The 19,052-nt window shown below is 43.0% G+C and overlaps 1 protein-coding gene across 2 annotated transcripts in view; it reads left to right on the top strand.

Moving 5' to 3' along the window:
- Window positions 1-19,052, top strand: part of lad1 (ladinin) — a 61,402-nt gene that overhangs the window by 25,487 nt on the left and 16,863 nt on the right. For both annotated transcript variants that reach the window (XM_036989158.1, XM_036989159.1), the window contains exons 8-9: window positions 13,063-13,108; window positions 18,800-18,843. In XM_036989158.1, the coding sequence (XP_036845053.1) occupies window positions 13,063-13,108; window positions 18,800-18,843 (90 nt within the window). The remainder of the gene's footprint in view (window positions 1-13,062; window positions 13,109-18,799; window positions 18,844-19,052) is intronic.

Raw genomic sequence — 19,052 nt, 5'->3', positions numbered from 1 at the left:
TCTCTCCCCATTCTTCTCTCCTTTCGCCTGGTGTCGGTCTCTCCCCATTCTTCTCTCCTTTCGCCTGGTGTCGGTCTCTCCCCATTCTTCTCTCCTTTCGCCTGGTGTCGGTCTCTCCCCATTCTTCTCTCCTTTCGCTTGGTGTCGGTCTCTCCCCATTCTTCTCTCCTTTCGCCTGGTGTCGGTCTCTCCCCATTCTTCTCTCCTTTCGCTTGGTGTCGGTCTCTCCCCATTCTTCTCTCCTTTCGCTTGGTGTCGGTCTCTCCCCATTCTTCTCTCCTTTCGCCTGGTGTCGGTCTCTCCCCATTCTTCTCTCCTTTCGCCTGGTGTCGGTCTCTCCCCATTCTTCTCTCCTTTCGCCTGGTGTCAGTCTCTCCCCATTCTTCTCTCCTTTCGCCTGGTGTCGGTCTCTCCCCATTCTTCTCTCCTTTCTCTCTTGCGTTGTGCCACCGTGCTCCTTTTATTTGGCCTCCACAGCACTTTATTCTAATTACCTCCACTTAGAGCTGTCAGTGTCGGGGTCCCCAGCTCCCGTATTCCCAGCAGAGGCAGCCAACATCGCCTCACATACCTCCCCTCTATTACTATCCCCCGGGGTAGACCTCCTGGGATACCACAATATATATATTCAATATATATATTCAGAGCTATATCCCTGTAATGCTTAGAGAAGGTCTCATGTCAAGTGTTATTGAAGTGTTGTAGTTGCAGGTTCACCTGCCTCATCTAAAGTGCTGACAGTCACCAAGTGCTGACAGTCAGTTTCTAAATAATATGTGTAAAATTCTTGATAGTGTATGTGATGTAAACAGAGAGGTCTACTTTCTTGGGGACCTGGATATTGACAGGTTTTTATTGTCTGTCCACTCAACAGGAAACTTCTCACTATAACCAGTGCCTGTAGTCTGGTTCAGGTTATTAACTTCTTATGGCTGCAGGGGCTGTATTGAGTAGCTTGGATGAAAGGTGCCCAGAGTAAACGGCTTGCTCCTCAGCTCCTCAGTCTCTCCTCAGTTGCTAATATATGCATATTATTATTAGTATTGGATAGGAAACACTCTGAAGTTCCTAAAACTGTTTGAATGATGTCTGTGAGTATAACAGAACTCATATGGCAGGCAAAAACCTGAGAAAAAATCCAAGCAGGAAGTGGGAAATCTGAGGTTAGTAGTTTTTGAACTCAGCCCCTATCGAATACACAGTGGGTATATTGGTTATGTTGCACTTCCAAAGGCTTCCACTAGATGTCAACCGTCTTTAGAACGTTGTTTGATGCTTCTACTATGAAGGGGGGCTGAATGAGAGGGGAATGAGTCAGAGGTCTGCCAGCAGCCTCAAGCTCAGTCACACGCATTCACATGAGAGGTAACTCTCGTTCCATTGCTTTTCTACATACAATGAAATTCTCCGGTTGGAACATTATAGAACATTTATGATAACATCCTAAAGATTGATTCTATACATAGTTTGATATGTTTCTACGACCAGTAATATAACTTTTTGGAATTTTTGTCCGACCTTTCCGCTGGAAGTTGCACGCGCGTTTCGATTTACCAAACAAAAGGAGGTTTATGGACATAAATGATGAACTTTATCGAACAAATCAAAAATGTATTGTGGGACGCGGATTCCTGGGAGTGCATTCTGATGAAGATCATCAAAGGTAAGTTAATATTTATAATTATATTTCTGACTAATGTTGACTGCGCAACATGGCGGATATTTATTTTGGCTGACACAGCGGTTGCATTAAGGAGAAGTTTATCTAAAGTTCCATGCATAACACTTGAATTTTCATCAACATTTATAATGAGTATTTCTGTGAATTTGATGTGGACCTCTGCAAAATCACTGCATGTTTTGGGACAACTGAACATAACACGCCAATGTAAAATGAGATTTATGGATATAAATATGCACTTTATCGAACAAAACATACATGTATTGTGTAACATGAAGCCTTATGAGTGTCATCTGATGAAGATCATCAAAGGTTAGTGATTAATTTGATTTATATTTGTGCTTTTTGTGACACCTCTCTTTGGTTGGAAAAACTGCTGTGTTTTTCTGTGACTTGGTGGTGACCTAACATAATCGTTTGTGTAGCTTTCGCTGTAAAGCATTTTTTAAATCAGACACTGTGGCTGGATTACCGATAATTTTGTCTTTAAAATGGTGCCTAATACTTGTATGTTTGAGAAATTTGATTTAGGAGATTTCTGTTGATTTGTATTTGGCACCCTGCAATTTCATTGGCTGTTGGAGAGATATTCCGCTAGGAACAAGGCTGCAGGGCCATATGGAGTACCAGGATGCGCTGACCAACTGGCAAGTGTCTTCCCTGATATTTTCAACCAGTTCCTGGGCTGTTCCCAGACAAGTTAAAGAAGCAATAAAACTGGCAATAAAGCAATAAAACCTTCTTTAAACTAGTTGAGTATCTGGAGCATCAGACTTTCTGGGTTCGATTACAGGTTCAAAATGGCCAGAAACAAAGCATTTTCTTCTGAAACTCCTCAATCTATTCTTGTACTGAGAAATGAAGGCAATTCCTTGTGAGAAATTGCCAAAACTGAAGATCTCGTACAATGCTGTGTACTACTCCCTTCACAGAACCAGAATAGAAAGAGAAGTGGGAGGCCCCGGTGCATAACTAAGCAAGAGGACAGACGCCTCACAAGTCCTCAACTGGCAGCTGCACCTTCAAAACACCAGTCTCAACATCAACAGTGAAGAGGCGACTCTGGGATACTGGCCTTCTAGGCAGAGTTCCTCTGTCCAGTGTCTGTGTTATTTTTCCCATCTTAATATTTAATATTTTTTGGGCCAGTATGAGATATGTTTTTTTTTTTAGCAGAGCTAGTTTGCTCTGTTCTGTGCTGTCTAGAAGGCCAGCAATCTGGAGTCGCCTCTTCATTGTTGACATTGAGACTGGTGTTTTTTCTTTAATATTGTCCATTGAAGTGCTGCAAAGAAAGACCTAGTTGACCTAATGGCGCCAAAGGAGATGGCTGAAGTTTTATGATCAAGTAACCAATTGTGCTATTGTGTATGTTTTTTCACGTTATTTGTAACTTATTTTGTACATAATGTTTCTGCCACCGTGTCTTATGACCGAAAAGAGCTTCTAAATATCAGGACAGCGATTACTCACCCCGTACCGGAGGAATACTTTTTCTTCAACGAGTCTTAGAAGGAAGGGAATGATTTACTTCAGACACCCGACAAGGCCTTCATCCCCATCATTCACAGCAGAAAGACGGGGACGAAGGCCCTGGTGCCTTGTAAGATTCCGACGCTGAGAGGGTAAGCTACCTTTAATCAAATCAAATCCAATCAAATGTATTTATATAGCCCTTCGTACATCAGCTGATATCTCAAAGTGCTGTACAGAAACCCAGCCTAAAACCCCAAACAGCAAGCAATGCAGGTGTAGAAGCACGGTGGCTAGGAAAAACTCCCTAGAAAGGCCAAAACCTAGGAAGAAACCTAGAGAGGAACCAGGCTATGTGGGGTGGCCAGTCCTCTTCTGGCTGTGCCGGGTGGAGATTATAACAGAACATGGCCAAGATGTTCAAATGTTCATAAATGACCAGCATGGTCAAATAATAATAAGGCAGAACAGTTGAAACTGGAGCAGCAGCACGGTCAGGTGGACTGGGGACAGCAAGGAGTCATCATGTCAGGTAGTCCTGGGGCATGGTCCTAGGGCTCAGGTCCTCCGAGAGAGAGAAAGAAAGAGAGAAGGAGAGAATTAGAGAACGCACACTTAGATTCACACAGGACACCGAATAGGACAGGAGAAGTACTCCAGATATAACAAACTGACCCTAGCCCCCCAACACATAAACTACTGCAGCATAAATACTGGAGGTTGAGACAGGAGGGGTCAGGAGACACTGTGGCCCCATCCGGGGACACCCCCGGACAGGGCCAAACAGGAAGGATATAACCCCACCCACTTTGCCAAACACACAGCCCCCACACCACTAGAGGGGTATCTTCAACCACCAACTTACCATCCTGAGACAAAGCTGAGTATAGCCCACAAAGACCTCCGCCACGGCACAACCCAAGGGGGAGGGGAGGGGGGGGGGGGGGCGCCAACCCAGACAGGATGACCACATCAGTGAATCAACCCACTCAGGTGACGCACCCCCTCCAGGGACGGCATGAGAGAGCCCCAGTAAGCCAGTGACTCAGACCCTGTAATAGGGCTAGAGGCAGAGAATCCCAGTGGAAAGAGGGGAACCGGCCAGGCAGAGACAGCAAGGGCGGTTCGTTGCTCCAGAGCCTTTCCGTTCACCTTCCCACTCCTGGGCCAGACTACACTCAATCATATGACCCACTGAAGAGATGAGTCTTCAGTAAAGACTTAAAGGTTGAGACCGAGTTTGCGTCTCTGACATGGGTAGGCAGACCGTTCCATAAAAATGGAGCTCTATAGGAGAAAGCCCTGCCTCCAGCTGTTTGCTTAGAAATTCTAGGGACAATTAGGAGGCCTGTGTCTTGTGACCGTAGTGTACGTGTAGGTATGTACGGCAGGACCAAATCGGAAAGATAGGTAGGAGCAAGCCCATGTAATGCTTTGTAGGTTAGCAGTAAAACCTTGAAATCAGCCCTTGCTTTGACAGGAAGCCAGTGTAGAGAGGCTAGCACTGGAGTAATATGATCCAATTTTTTGGTTCTAGTCAGGATTCTAGCAGCCGTATTTAGCACTAACTGAAGTTTATTTAGTGCTTTATCCGGGTAGCCAGAAAGTAGAGCATTGCAGTAGTCTAACCTAGAAGTGACAAAAGCATGGATTATTTTTCTGCATCATTTTTGGACAGAAAGTTTCTGATTTTTGCAATGTTACGTAGATGGAAAAAAGCTGTCCTTGAAATGGTCTTGATATGTTCTTCAAAAGAGAGATCAGGGTCCAGAGTAACGCCGAGGTCCTTCACAGTTTTATTTGAGACGACTGTACAACCGTTAAGATTAATTGTCAGATTCAACAGAAGATCTCTTTGTTTCTTGGGACCTAGAACAGTTTAAAAGTAGAACGTTTGCAGGCATCCACTTCCTTATGTCTGAAACACATGCTTCTAGCAAGGGCAATTTTGGGGCTTCACCATGTTTCATTGAAATGTACAGCTGTGTGTCATCCGCATAGCAGTGAAAGTTAACATTATGTTTTCGAATAACATCCCCAAGAGGTAAAATATATAGTGAAAACAATAGTGGTCCTAAAACGGAACCTTGAGGGACACCGAAATGTACAGTTGATTTGTCAGAGGACAAACCATTCACAGAGACAAACTGATATCTTTCCGACAGATAAGATCTAAACCAGGCCAGAACTTGTCCGTGTAGACCAATTTGGGTTTCCAATCTCTCCAAAATAATGTGGTGATCGATGGTATCAAAAGCAGCACTAAGGTCTAGGAGCACGAGGACAGATGCAGAGCCTCGGTCCGATGCCATTAAAATGTCATTTACCACCTTCACAAGTGCCGTCTCAGTGCTATGATGGGGTCTAAAACCAGACTGAAGCATTTCGTATACATTGTTTGTCTTCAGGAAGGCAGTGAGTTGCTGGGCAACAGCCTTTTCTAAAATTTTTGAGAGGAATGGAAGATTCGATATAGGCCGATAGTTTTTTATATTTTCTGGGTCAAGGTTTGGCTTTTTCAAGAGAGGCTTTATTACTGCCACTTTTAGTGAGTTTGGTACACATCCGGTGGATAGAGAGCCGTTTATTATATTCAACATAGGAGGGCCAAGCACAGGAAGCAGCTCTTTCAGTAGTTTAGTTGGAATATGGTCCAGTATGCAGCTTGAAGGTTTAGAGGCCATGATTATTTTCATCATTGTGTCAAGAGATATAGTACTAAAACACTTGAGCGTCTCTCTTGATCCTAGGTCCTGGCAGAGTTGTGCAGACTCAGGACAACTGAGCTTTGAAGGAATACGCAGAATTAAAGAGGAGTCCGTAATTTGCTTTCTAATAATCATAATATTTTCCTCAAAGAAGTTCATGAATTTATCACTGCTAAAGTGAAAGTCATCCTCTCTTGGGGAATGCTGCTTTTTAGTTAGCTATGCGACAGTATCAAAAAGGAATTTCGGATTGTTCTTATTTTCCTCAATTAAGTTAGAAAAATAGGATGATCGAGCAGCAGTAAGGGCTCTTCGGTACTGCACAGTACTGTCTTTCCAAGCTAGTCGGAAGACTTCCAGTTTGGTGTGGCGCCATTTCCGTTCCAATTTCGGGTATTTTCTGTGTACCAGGGAGCTAGTCTCTTATGAGAAATGTTTCTAGTTTTTAGAGGTGCAACTGCATCTAGGGTATTGCGCAAGGTTAAATTGAGTTTCTCAGTTAGGTGGTTAACTGATTTTTGTCCTCTGGCGTCCTTGGGTAGACAGAGGGAATCTGGAAGGACATCAAGGAATCTTTGTGTTGTCTGTGAATTTATAGCACGACTTTTGATGTTCCTTGGTTGGGGTCTGAGCAGATTATTTGTTGCAATTGCAAACGTAATAAAATGGTGGTCCGATAGTCCAGGATTATGAGGAAAAACATTAAGATCCACAACATTTATTCCATGGGACAAAACTAGGTCCAGCGTATGACTGTGACAGTGAGTGGGTCCAGAGACATGTTGGACAAAACCCACTGAGTCGATGAAAGCCTTTTGGAGTGGGTCTGTGGACTTTTCCATGTGAATATTAAAGTCACCAAAGATTAGAATATTATCTGCTATGACTACAAGGTCCGATAGGAATTCAGGGAACTCAGTGAGGAACGCTGTATATGGCCCAGGAGGCCTGTAAACAGTAGCTATAAAAAGTGATTAGTAGGCTGCATAGATTTCATGACTAGAAGCTCAAAAGACGAAAACGTCATTTTTTTTTTTGTAAATTGAAATTTGCTATCGTAAATGTTAGCAACACCTCCGCCTTTGCGAGATGCACGGGGGATATGGTCACTAGTGTAGCCAGGAGGTGAGGCCTCATTTAACACAGTAAATTCATCAGGCTTAAGCCATGTTTCAGTCAGGCCAATCACATCAAGATTATGATCAGTGATTAGTTCATTGACTATAATTGCCTTTGAAGTAAGGGATCTAACATTAAGTAGCCCTATTTTGAGATGTGAGGTATCATGATCTCTTTCAATAATGACAGGAATGGAGGTGGTCTTTATCCTAGTGAGATTGCTAAGGCGAACACCGCCATGTTTAGTTTTGCCCAACCTAGTTCGAGGCACAGACACGGTCTCAATGGTGATAGCTGAGCTGACTACACTGACTGTGCTAGTGGCAGACTCCACTATGCTGGCAGGCTGGCTAACAGCCTGCTGCCTGGCCTGCACCCTATTTCATTGTGGAGCTAGAGGAGTTAGAGCCCTGTCTATGTTGGTAGATAAGATGAGAGCACCCCTCCAGCTAGGATGGAGTCCGTCACTCCTCAGGAGGTCAGGCTTGGTCCTGTTTGTGGGTGAGTCCCAGAAAGAGGGCCAATTATCTACAAATTCTATCTTTTGGGAGGGGCAGAAAACAGTTTTCAACCAGCGATTGAGTTGTGAGACTCTGCTGTAGAGCTCATCACTCCCCCTAACTGGGAGGGGGCCTGAGACAATTACTCGATGCCGACACATCTTTCTAGCTGATTTACACGCAGAAGCTATGTTGCTCTTGGTGTTCTCTGACTGTTTCATCCTAACATCATTGGTGCCGACGTGGATAACAATATCTCTATACTCTCTACACTCGCCAGTTTTAGCTTTAGCCAGCACCATCTTCAGATTAGCCTTAACGTCGGTAGCCCTGCCCCCTGGTGATCGCTGGATGATTCGTTTTAAGTCTAATACTGCGGGTAATGGAGTCGCCAATGACTAGTTTTCAATTTGTCAGAGCTAATGGTGGGAAGCTTCGGCGTCTCAGACTCGGCCTCTGACTCCGACCCGCTGCTTAATGGGGAAAACCGGTTGAAAGTTTCTGTCGGCTGAATGAGCGACACCGGTTGAGCGTTCCTACAGCATTTCCTTCCAGAAACCGTGAGAAAGTTGTCCGGCTGCGGGGACTGTGCCAGGGGATTTATACTACTATCTGTACTTACTGGTGGCACAGACGCTGTTTCATCCTTTCCTACACGGAAATTACCCTTGCCTAACGATTGCGTCTGAAGCTGGGCTTGTAGCACAGCGACTGCAATTAGAAGGCATCATGTTAATGTTACTACTTAGCTTCGGCTGTTGGAGGTCCTGACGAATCGTGTCCAGATAAAGTGTCTGGAGTGAAAAAGTTGAGGAAAAAAATAATTAAAAAGTAAAAACCGTAAAGTTGTCAGGTAGCAAAACAGGTTGGCAACAAAACGCACAGCAACTCGAAAACAAGTCTGCAAGGACCATCGGTCCTATTATGTACAATCAATCGATAATAAAATAGACAAACTACGATTACTACCAACGGGACATTAAAAACTGTAATATCTTATGTTTCACCGAGTCGTGGCTGAACGACGACAACCCAGCAGCAGGACCGCTACCTCCACCTTTGTGCAAGGAGGAGCAGGAGGGGAGCACTGCCAGAGCCCTGCAAAATGACCTCCAGCACGCCACAAATGTGCATGTGTCTGCACAAACGGTCAGAAACAGACTCCATGAGGATGGTATGAGGACCCGACGTCCACAGGTGGGGGTTGTGCTTACAGCCCAACACCGTGCAGGACGTTTGGCATTTGCTAGAGAACACCAAGATTGGCAAGTTCGCCACTGTGCTCTTCACAGATAAAAGCAGGTTCACACTGAGCATGTGACAGATGTGACAGAGTCTTGAGACGCCGTGGAGAACGTTCTGCTGCCTGCACCATCCTCCAGCATGACTGATTTGGCGGTGGGTCAGTCATGGTGTGGGGTGGCATTTCTTTGGGGGGCCGCACAGCCCTCCATGTGCTCGCCGGAGGTAGCCTGACTGCAATTAGGTACCGAGATGAGATCCTCAAACCCCTTGTGAAACCATATGCTGGTGCGGTTGGCCCTGGGTTCCTCCTAATGCAAGACAGTGCTAGACCTCATGTGGCTTTGGGGCGGCAGGGTAGCCTAGTGGTTAGAGCGTTGGACTAGTAACCGGAAGGTTGTGAGTTCAAACCCCCGAGCTGACAAGGTACAAATCTGTCGTTCTGCCCCTGAACAGGCAGTTAACCCACTGTTCCCAGGCCGTCATTGAAAATAAGAATTTGTTCTTACTGACTTGCCTGGTTAAATAAAGGTAAAATAAAATAAAAAAATAAAATGTGGCTGGAGTGTGTCAGCAGTTGCTGCAAGAGGAAGGCATTGATTCTATGGACTGGCCCGCCCGTTCCCCAGACCTGAATCCGCACATCTGGGACATCATGTCTCACTCCATCCACCAGCGCCACGTTGCACCACAGACTGTCCAGGAGTTGGCGGATGCTTTAGTCCAGGTCTGGGAGAAGATCCCTCAGGAGACCATCCGCCACCTCATCAGGAGCATGCCCAGGCGTTGTAGGGAGGTCATACAGGCACGTGGAGGCCACACACACCACTGAGCCTCATTTTGACTTGTTTTAAGGACATTATATCAAAGTTGGATCAGCGTGACTTCCATGGGTTGATACATTTGATTTCCATTGATAATTTTTGTGTGATTTTGTTGTCTGCACATTCTACTATGTAAAGAAAAAAGTATTTAATAAGAATATTTCATTCATTCAGATCTAGGATGTGTTATTTTAGTGTTCCCTTTATTTTTTTGAGCAGTGTATATTTGTAAACAACAGCTGGTGCATGAAATCTAAGGAAGTCTTGAGTTTTTGCTCACCTGAGGTTGAGTATCTCTTGATAAGCTGTAGACCACAATATTTACCGAGAGAGTTTTCATCTGTATTTTTCAAACCGATGCTAGCTCTAAGACCGCACTCAATGAGCTGTATACGGCCATAAGCAAACAGGAAAGCGCTCATCCAGAGGCAGCACTCCTAGTGGCCAGGGAGTTGACCTTGTTTGGGATAGGGGGCATTATTTTGATGTCCGGATGAAAAGCGTGCACTGTGATGCAGTGCCTTAGACCGCTGCACCACTTGGGAGCCCATAGGCGGCGCTCGTTGTGGCCTGGGACTTTAATGTAGGGAAACTCGTTTTTACCTAATTTCTACTAGCATGTTAAATGTGCAACCAGATGGAAAAAAATTCTAGACCACTTTTACTCAACATACAGAGATGCGTACAAATCTCTCCATCGCCCTCCATTTGGCAAATCTGACTAATTATTTTCTTCTGATTCCTGCTTACGAACAAAATCTAAAGCCGGAAGCACCAGTGACTCGGTCGACAAGAAAGTGGTCAGATGAAGCAGATACTAAGCTACAGAACTGTTTTGCTAGCACAGACTGGAATATGTTCCAGGATTCTTCCGATGGCATTGAGGAGTACAACACAGGCTTCATCAATAAGTGCATCAATGATGTCGTCCCCACAGTGACCACGAATACATACCCCAACCAGAAGCCATGGATTATAGGCAACATCTGCACTGAGCTAAAGGGTGGAGCTGCTGCTTTCTACTGGACTCTAACCCGGAAGCTTACAAGAAATCCTGCTATGTCCTTCGACGAACCATCAAACAGGCAAAGCATTAATACAGGACTAAGATTGATACTACACCGGTTCCAACGCTCGTCGGATGTGGCAGGGCTTGCAAACTATTACAGACTACAGGCTGCTTTTTGTTCTATGTTGCTCTGTCTGTATGCTACGTCTTGCTTGTCCTATGTTGCTCTGTCTGTATGCTATGTCTTGCTTGTCCTATGTTGCTCTGCATGTGCTCACTGCTCAATGATTGTCTATATTGTAATTGTTTTTTATAACCTGCCCAGGGACTGCGGTTAAAATTAGCCGGCTGGCTAAAACCGACACTTTAGACCCACTCCTATTTGCATACCGCCCCAACAGATCCACAGATGATCCAATCTCTATTGCACTCAATACTGCCCTTTCCAAAAGGAACACCTATGTGACAATGCTATTCATTGGCTACAGCTCAGCGTTCAACACCATAGTGCCCTCAAAGCTCATCACTAAGCTAAGGACCCTCTCGACTAAACACCTCTGCAACTGGATCCTGGATCTCCTGATGGGCCGCCCGTAGGTGGTAAGGGTAGTTAACAAAACATCCACCACGCTGATCCTCAACAAGGGGGCCCTTCAGGGGTGCGTGCTCAGTCCCCTCCTGTACTCCCTGTTCACTCATGACTGCATGGCCAGACACGACTCCAACACCATCATCAAGTTTAACAATGACACAACAGCGGGAGGCCTGATCACCAACAACGATGAGACAGCATGTAGGGAGGAGGTCAGAGACCTGGCCGTGTGGTGCCAGGACAACAACCTCTTCCTCAACGTAATCAAGACTAAGGAGATGATTGTGGACTACAGGAAAAGGAGGACCGAACACGCCCCCATTCTCATCGACTGGGCTGCAGTGGAGCAGGTTGAGAGCTTCAAGTCCCTTGGTGTCCACATCACCAACAAACTATCTTGTTTCAAACACACTACTAAGACAGTCATGAAGAGGACACGACAAAGCCTATTCCTAGTCATAGACTGTCCTCTCTGCTATCGCACGACAAGTGGTACCGGAGCTCCGAGTCTAGGTCCAAAAGGCTTCTTAACAGCTTCTTCCCCCAAGCCATAAGACTCCTGAACAACTAATCAAAGGGCTACCCAGACCCACCTTTTTCACTGCTGCTACTCTCTAAGCATAGTCACTTTAACTCTAGCTACATGTAAATATTAGCTCAATGACTTCGACTAACCAGTGCCCCCGCACATTGACTCTGTACCGGTACCCCCTGTATATACAGTTGAAGTCGGAAGTTTACATGCACTTTAGCCAAATACGTTTAAACTCAGTTTTTCACAATTCCTGACATTTAATCCAAGTAAAAATCCCCTGTTTTAGGTCAGTTAGGATCACCACTTTATTTTAAGAATGCGAAATGTCAGAATAATAATAATAAGTACTTAACACTTTTTTTTTTCTTAAAACTTCTCAACTTTGTTGGTTAAGGGCTTGTAACAATATTACGGCAAAATGCTTCTCCCCTATTTGACCTAGATACTGTAGTTGGTGTGTATTGATATGTAGTCTATGTGTGTCGTTTTTACGTTGATGTAGTTCTGTCCTTGAGCTGTTCTTGTCTATTAGTGTTCTATATTATGTCATGTTCCATGTTATGGATGACCAGATCAGGTCTTGATAATATGTGCTGATACAGGTTCAGGAGTAATGCTGGAAAAGGTACTTTCTTACGATGAAACTGCAATGATGAGATAGATGTTCTTCTTTGTTTTTATGTTTTATAATCTCTCTGTGTTGGATCTTGCCTAGCCATCTTGTCTCAAGAGGACCGCAATGGAAATAAGTCCCAGAATTTGTGTGTTATCCTCAATGATTGTACTCATGTGCATGTGTCTTTTTCAAGTTCTATGTGTGCTTGTTTTTAAAATGGTCGAATTAATAAACCAAACCAGATATTGATGAAAAACAGGCCCTACCCTGCGCTAAACCAATGTATAATCTCGGGTTCTGGTCGGGTAGCAGAGCTCTAACATACTGACTGTGATCCTTGCTACATCATGGCTGTTATGTTTGATGATCAATTATCTTTTGTTTTATCCAACTTCGTCTTTCAATCTCTCTCTCCTCTCTATCTCTCTCCCTCTCCTTTCAATCTCTCTATCTCTTTCCACTCAATCTCTCTCTATCGCTCTCCTCTCAATCTCTCTCTATCTCTCTCTCTCTCCTCTATCTCTCTCTCTCTCCTCTCAATCTCTCTCTCTCCTCTCAATCTCTCTCTCCTCTCAATCTCTCTCTCCTCTTAATCTCTCCTCTATCCTTTCAATCTCTCTTCTATCCTTTATATCTCTCTATCTCCATCTCTCTCCTCTCCATCTCTTCTCTCAATCTCTCTCCTATCTCCCTATCTCTCGCCTCTCTATCCTCTCAATCTCTCTCTCACCTCTCAATCTCTCTCTGTGTCTCTCTCTCTCAGTGCCAGCGTCCGGATGGCCTCCAAGACGTTTGAACCCAGTAGCTCGGTGAGTTAAAGTTTGGGTTAAAGGTCAGGGGTTTATGATATAACAATTATGATTTTTCTATCGCTTTGGTTTATGTGGTGTTTTTTTTTAAACTATTCGTACAAAACGCCTACCTGGTAACACCTGAAATGTCTCATATTGTGCACTAATTTTGTTTGAATTAAAAAATATATATTTAACCTTTATTTAACTAGGCAAAACATGCCTAGTTTTTTGTTGCCTTGAAAACATATTTCACCACATAACCATTAATCCAAAATATACATTTACTGTGAAATACCATTAGACATTGATTTAATCACCAAAACATCATAATAATCTTCTCAATTTAGTTATTTTAACAACCAGTTAATCCAATAGCAAAATAATCTAACATTTCAAAATTGTCCTTTGAATGTAAAATGGTACAGCACTGCAAATTACAGAATATATTAAAATATATGCAACTTCTGTGTTTTATATCATACAATTTCATCCAGAAAGCTTTTGGACATCAGAGCGATGTTGAGGGAATCCTATTTACTCTGAAAAATACACTCATATGATTGGTAAGACATACAAAACCTTGCAGAAAGCCTATCCAACTGATCATCTCGTATAAAAAAATATGAAGTACTGGAATCAAGACTTAAAAATAACTGATATAGGCACAAGATGGAGGGAGTTTTGGAACATAACTAATGAAATTACAGTTATTAAAACTGTAAGCTTAATCCAGTATAAACTAATTATACAAGAGACAAAATTCACAAATTCGACAGCACAGCAGAAGAGTCATGTCTTAAATGTAAATAAAAAAAGGACTCAACAGTTCATGCCTTCTGGGAGTGCTATAATGTCCAAAAGTATGACATTGTCTGTCAGAAGTTTTAGAATGTAAATGTACCTTTAATCCGTGCGGTGAGATACCCAATGGGGTGGACTAGGGCTGTTACAGTGACCGTATTACTGCCAGTCATGATGGCAGTCAAATCCCATGTGACTGTTTAGTCACTGTAATTAGGCTTCTCCAAGCTCTGATGCTGCTGATGGTCATTAGTAGGCTACCAAACCTGCTTACTGCCTGGTCCTCAGCACTCGGTTGTCCCACTGAGATGCCTTAGACCGGAGGATGAGCAGATATTGTTTTTCTACCTTTACTACCTGGGGGCATCAGGAAGTCCAGGATCTAGTTGCAGAGGGAGGGGTTTAGTCCCAGGGTCTTCAGCTTAGTGATGTGCTTTGAGGGCACTATGGTGTTGAATGCTGAGTTGTAGTCAATGAATAGCATTCTCACATAGGTGTCCCTTTTGTCCAGGTGAGAAAGGGCAGTGTGGAGTGCAATTGGGATTGCGCCATCTGTTGATCTGTTGGGGCGGTCTGCAAATTGGAGTGGGTCTATGACCAGCCTTTCAAAGCACTTCATGGCTACCGACATAAGTGCTAGTCATTTAAGATGGTTACCTTCGCTTTCTTGGGCACATGGACTATTGTGGTCTGCTTGAAACATGTTGGTATTACAGACTCGGTCAGGGAGAGGTTGAAAATATCAGTGAAGACACTTGCCAGTCGGTCAATGCATGCTCTGAGTGCACGTCCCGGTAATCCGTCTGGCCCCGCTCAGTTTTCTCACGCAATTGCATAGCATATTTGCACATTCATCTTCTGCACATCTACCATTCCAGTATTTAATTGCTATATTGTAATTACTTCGGCACCATGGCCTATTTATAGCCTTACCTCTCTTATCTTACCTCATTTGCACTCACTGTATATATACTTTTTCTACTGTATTATTGACTGTGTTTGTTTATTCCATGTGTTACTCTGTGTTGTTGTTTGTGTCACACTGCTTTGCTTTATCTTGGCCAGGTCACAGTTGTAAATGAGAACTTGTTCTCAAATAGCCTACCTGGTTAAATAAAGGTTACATTTAAAAATATATATATACTGGGGCCCCTCAGGGGTAATGCTTAGTCCCCTCCTGTACTCCCTTTTTTTATATATATTTTATTTATTTCACCTTTATTTATTTCACCTTTATTTATTCACCTTTATTTATTGCGACCTGGCCAAGATAAAGCATAGCAACACTTGGCCAAGGTTCATCCAGGTTAGGGTTTAGCTGGGGTAGGCCGTCATTGTAAATAAGAATTAGTTCTTAATTAACTGACTTGTCTCACTGGTCACCATAGCAGCACCCACCCATAGCACGTGCTCCAGCAGGTATTTTTCACTGGTCACCCCCAAAGCCAATTCCTCCTTTGGCCACCTTTCCTTCCAGTTCTCTGCTGCCAATGACGGTAACGCACTGCAAAAATCACTGAAGCTGGAGACTCATATCTCCCTCACTAGCTTTAAGCACCAGCTGTCAGAGCAGCTCACAGATTACTGCACCTGTACATAGCCCATCTGTAAATAGCCCATCCAACTATTAATCCACGACTGCGTGGCCAAGCACGACTCCAACACTCTCATTAAGTTTGCTGACGACACAACAGTGGTAGGCCTGAACACCGACAACAATGAGACAGCCTATAGGGAGGAGGTCAGAGACCTGGCAGTGTGGTGCCAAGACAACAACCTCTCCCTCAATGTGAGCTAGAATTGACCGTGGACTACAGGAAAAGGAGGGTCGAACAGGTGGTGCAGATCAAAAGTTCAAAGTTCCTTGGTGTCCACATCACCAACAAACTATCATGGTGCAAACATATCAAGACAGTTATCTATAGTCACTTTACCTTTTTTTTTTTTTTTTTTTACATGTAACAAATGTAGGTAGGGGTAAAGTAACAAATGTAGGTAGGGGTGAAGTAACAAATGTAGGTAGGGGTAAAGTAACAAATGTAGGTAGGGGTGAAGTAACAAATGTAGGTAGGGGTAAAGTAACAAATGTAGGTAGGGGTGAAGTAACAAATGTAGGTAGGGGTGAAGTAACAAATGTAGGTAGGGGTGAAGTAACAAATGTAGGTAGGGGTGAAGTAACAAATGTAGGTAGGGGTAAAGTAACAAATGTAGGTAGGGGTGAAGTAACAAATGTAGGTAGGGGTAAAGTAACAAATGTAGGTAGGGGTAAAGTAACACATGTAGGTATGGGTAAAGTAACAAATGTAGGTAGGGGTGAAGTAACAAATGTAGGTAGGGGTAAAGTAACAAATGTAGGTAGGGGTGAAGTAACAAATGTAGGTAGGGGTAAAGTAACAAATGTAGGTAGGGGTGAAGTAACAAATGTAGGTAGGGGTGAAGTAACAAATGTAGGTAGGGGTGAAGTAACAAATGTAGGTAGGGGTGAAGTAACAAATGTAGGTAGGGGTGAAGTAACAAATGTAGGTAGGGGTGAAGTAACAAATGTAGGTAGGGGTGAAGTAACAAATGTAGGTATGGGTAAAGTAACAAATGTAGGTAGGGGTGAAGTAACAAATGTAGGTATGGGTAAAGTAACAAATGGAGGTGTGGGTAAAGTAACACATGTAGGTATGGGTAAAGTAACAAATGGAGGTGTGGGTAAAGTAACACATGTAGGTATGGGTAAAGTAACAAATGTAGGTATGGGTAAAGTAACAAATGTAGGTAGGGGTAAAGTAACAAATGTAGGTAGGGGTAAAGTAACAAATGTAGGTAGGGGTAAAGTAACAAATGTAGGTAGGGGTAAAGTAACACATGTAGGTATGGGTAAAGTAACAAATATAAAATGTCAGTCTCAGGAAATGAAAAGATTTTGTAAGAGTCCCCAGATCCTCAAAAAGTTCTACAGCTGTACCATCAAGAGCATCCTGACCTGTTGCATCACCGCCTGGCATTGCAACTGCTCAGCATCCGACTGTAAGTTCCTGCAGAGGGTAGTACCTACGGCCCAGTACATCATGGGGCCAAGCTTCCTGCCATCCAGGAACTCTATACTCTACGTCTATAGGAAGGCCCCAAGAATTATCAAAGACTCCCAAGTCATAAACTGTTCTCTCTGCTGTACCGGAGTGCCAAGTCTAGGTCCAACAGGCTCCTTAACAGCTTCTACCTCCAAGCCTTAAGACTGCTGATCAAATGGCCACCTGGACTATTTGCATTGCCCCCCCACCCTTTGTTTTTACACTACTGCTGCTACTCACTGCTTATTATCTATGCATAGTCACTTTACCCCTACCTACAAGTACAAATTACCTCGACTAACCGGTACATTGACGCGGTACCCGTACCCGTACCCTAACCCTAACCCTAACCCCTAACCCTAACCCCTAACCCTAACGCCTAACCCGTACCCGTACCCTAACCCCTAACCCTAACCCCTAACCCGTACCCGTACCCTAACCCCTAACCCGTACCCTAACCCCTAACCCCTAACCCGTACCCGTACCCTAACCCTAACCCTAACCCCTAACCCGTACCCTAACCCCTAACCCGTACCCGTACCCCCTGTATATCGCCTCGATATTGTTATTTTATTGTGTTCATTTTTTAAACTTTAGTTTAATTAATTCATATTTTCTTAACTCTATTTTATTAAAACTGCATTGTTGGTTAAGGGCTTGTAAGTAATAATTTCACGGTATTGTTGTATTCGACGCAGGTGACAAATAAAATTGTATTTGTTGCGGTATTCACTTGTAGTTTCAAAACGAGGATATAGCTTGCTGCTTTATCCACACTGATTGGTGAAGTAATTTAATGTAAAAAACATCATATTCAGAGGTTTTAAAAGGAACAGAAAGGAACGATATAAACCGATACTTTATCGGGGATCAAACCAATTCAAAACTTTATTTTGCTGGTCGGAACATTGGAACGGAATTAAAGAAATTCTGTTCAGAACGAAATGATTGGAAAATAATTTAGGTGTCAACCTCTGCTTTGAATAAGTCTGCTAAATAACCCTTCGCTGCAGTCACCCTACTTTGCCTCATGGGTGGAATGTTATTAGTAGTTTTCATAATTTAGAAAGATTATTTAAATTAAAAAAACTTACAAAAGCTGTTGTTTCTATGTCAAACAGTTTAGTTATTTTTCAGTCTTCTGTGATGTACATAAAGTGTAATATTGGGATGCAAACTCAACATGGAATACATTGTAACTTTGTCCACCATCAAAAAGATCCCAACAAAGGATGTATTTGTTACGTACAGTACATCTCTGATCTTGTCAATCAGCTTTTTGTTGTACTTACTGTGAAGGAAAATCAGAATAGGCATCATAATAGTACATTACAGTTTAAACCATATTTTATGTTTCTTCTTCACAGACATTTTCATTGTTTTTTTGAAAATCTGTAGAGCAGTCAGATTAAGTAATAGTAAAATATATTTTAACAAATGAGAAGAGAATCATACCAAAAGTAATGTGAGCATTGCATTGTGAAAGGGAATTACTTTATATAAACATGTATCACAGGGCCTGGACCTAACCCTAACCCTTTATATAAACATGTATCACAGGGCCTGGACCTAAACCTAACCCTTTATATAAACATGTATCACAGGGCCTGGACCTAACCCTTTATATAAACATGTATTACAATGTGAAACTTATTTCTAGATGAAACACTGATTAAGTGAAAAAGTGACTGTATGATTTTGTGTGGTTCTTAGTCAATTGAAAATGAGTTTTGAAACGACTGCCTTTTTGATGATCTGTTTTGAGGTTTGTGAAAATGCTTTTATCCCCAAAGCTTTTGAAACAAACTGTAAATTCTAGTTATATAACAGTATCTGTCTTTTCCAGGACCAAACTGAGGAGCAGGACAAAGCATCACCTTTCCAAAGGAAGTGAGTCTGGTGAACATTTAACATGTTTTATACTGACACTATAAGAATATAATAATATAATAATAATGCCTGTCCGTAACCCCTTACCCTAAAATGTAACCTATATCTCCAACCCTTACCCCTAAACCTAACCCTTATCCTAAAATGTAACCCTTATCTCTAACCCTAACCCTTATCCTTACCCTAAAATCTAACCCTTATCTCTAACC

The sequence above is a fragment of the Oncorhynchus mykiss genome, chromosome 9, assembly GCF_013265735.2.
Source record: "Oncorhynchus mykiss isolate Arlee chromosome 9, USDA_OmykA_1.1, whole genome shotgun sequence".
NCBI lineage: Eukaryota > Metazoa > Chordata > Actinopteri > Salmoniformes > Salmonidae > Oncorhynchus > Oncorhynchus mykiss.
This window is presented reverse-complemented; position numbering and strand designations above follow the sequence as displayed.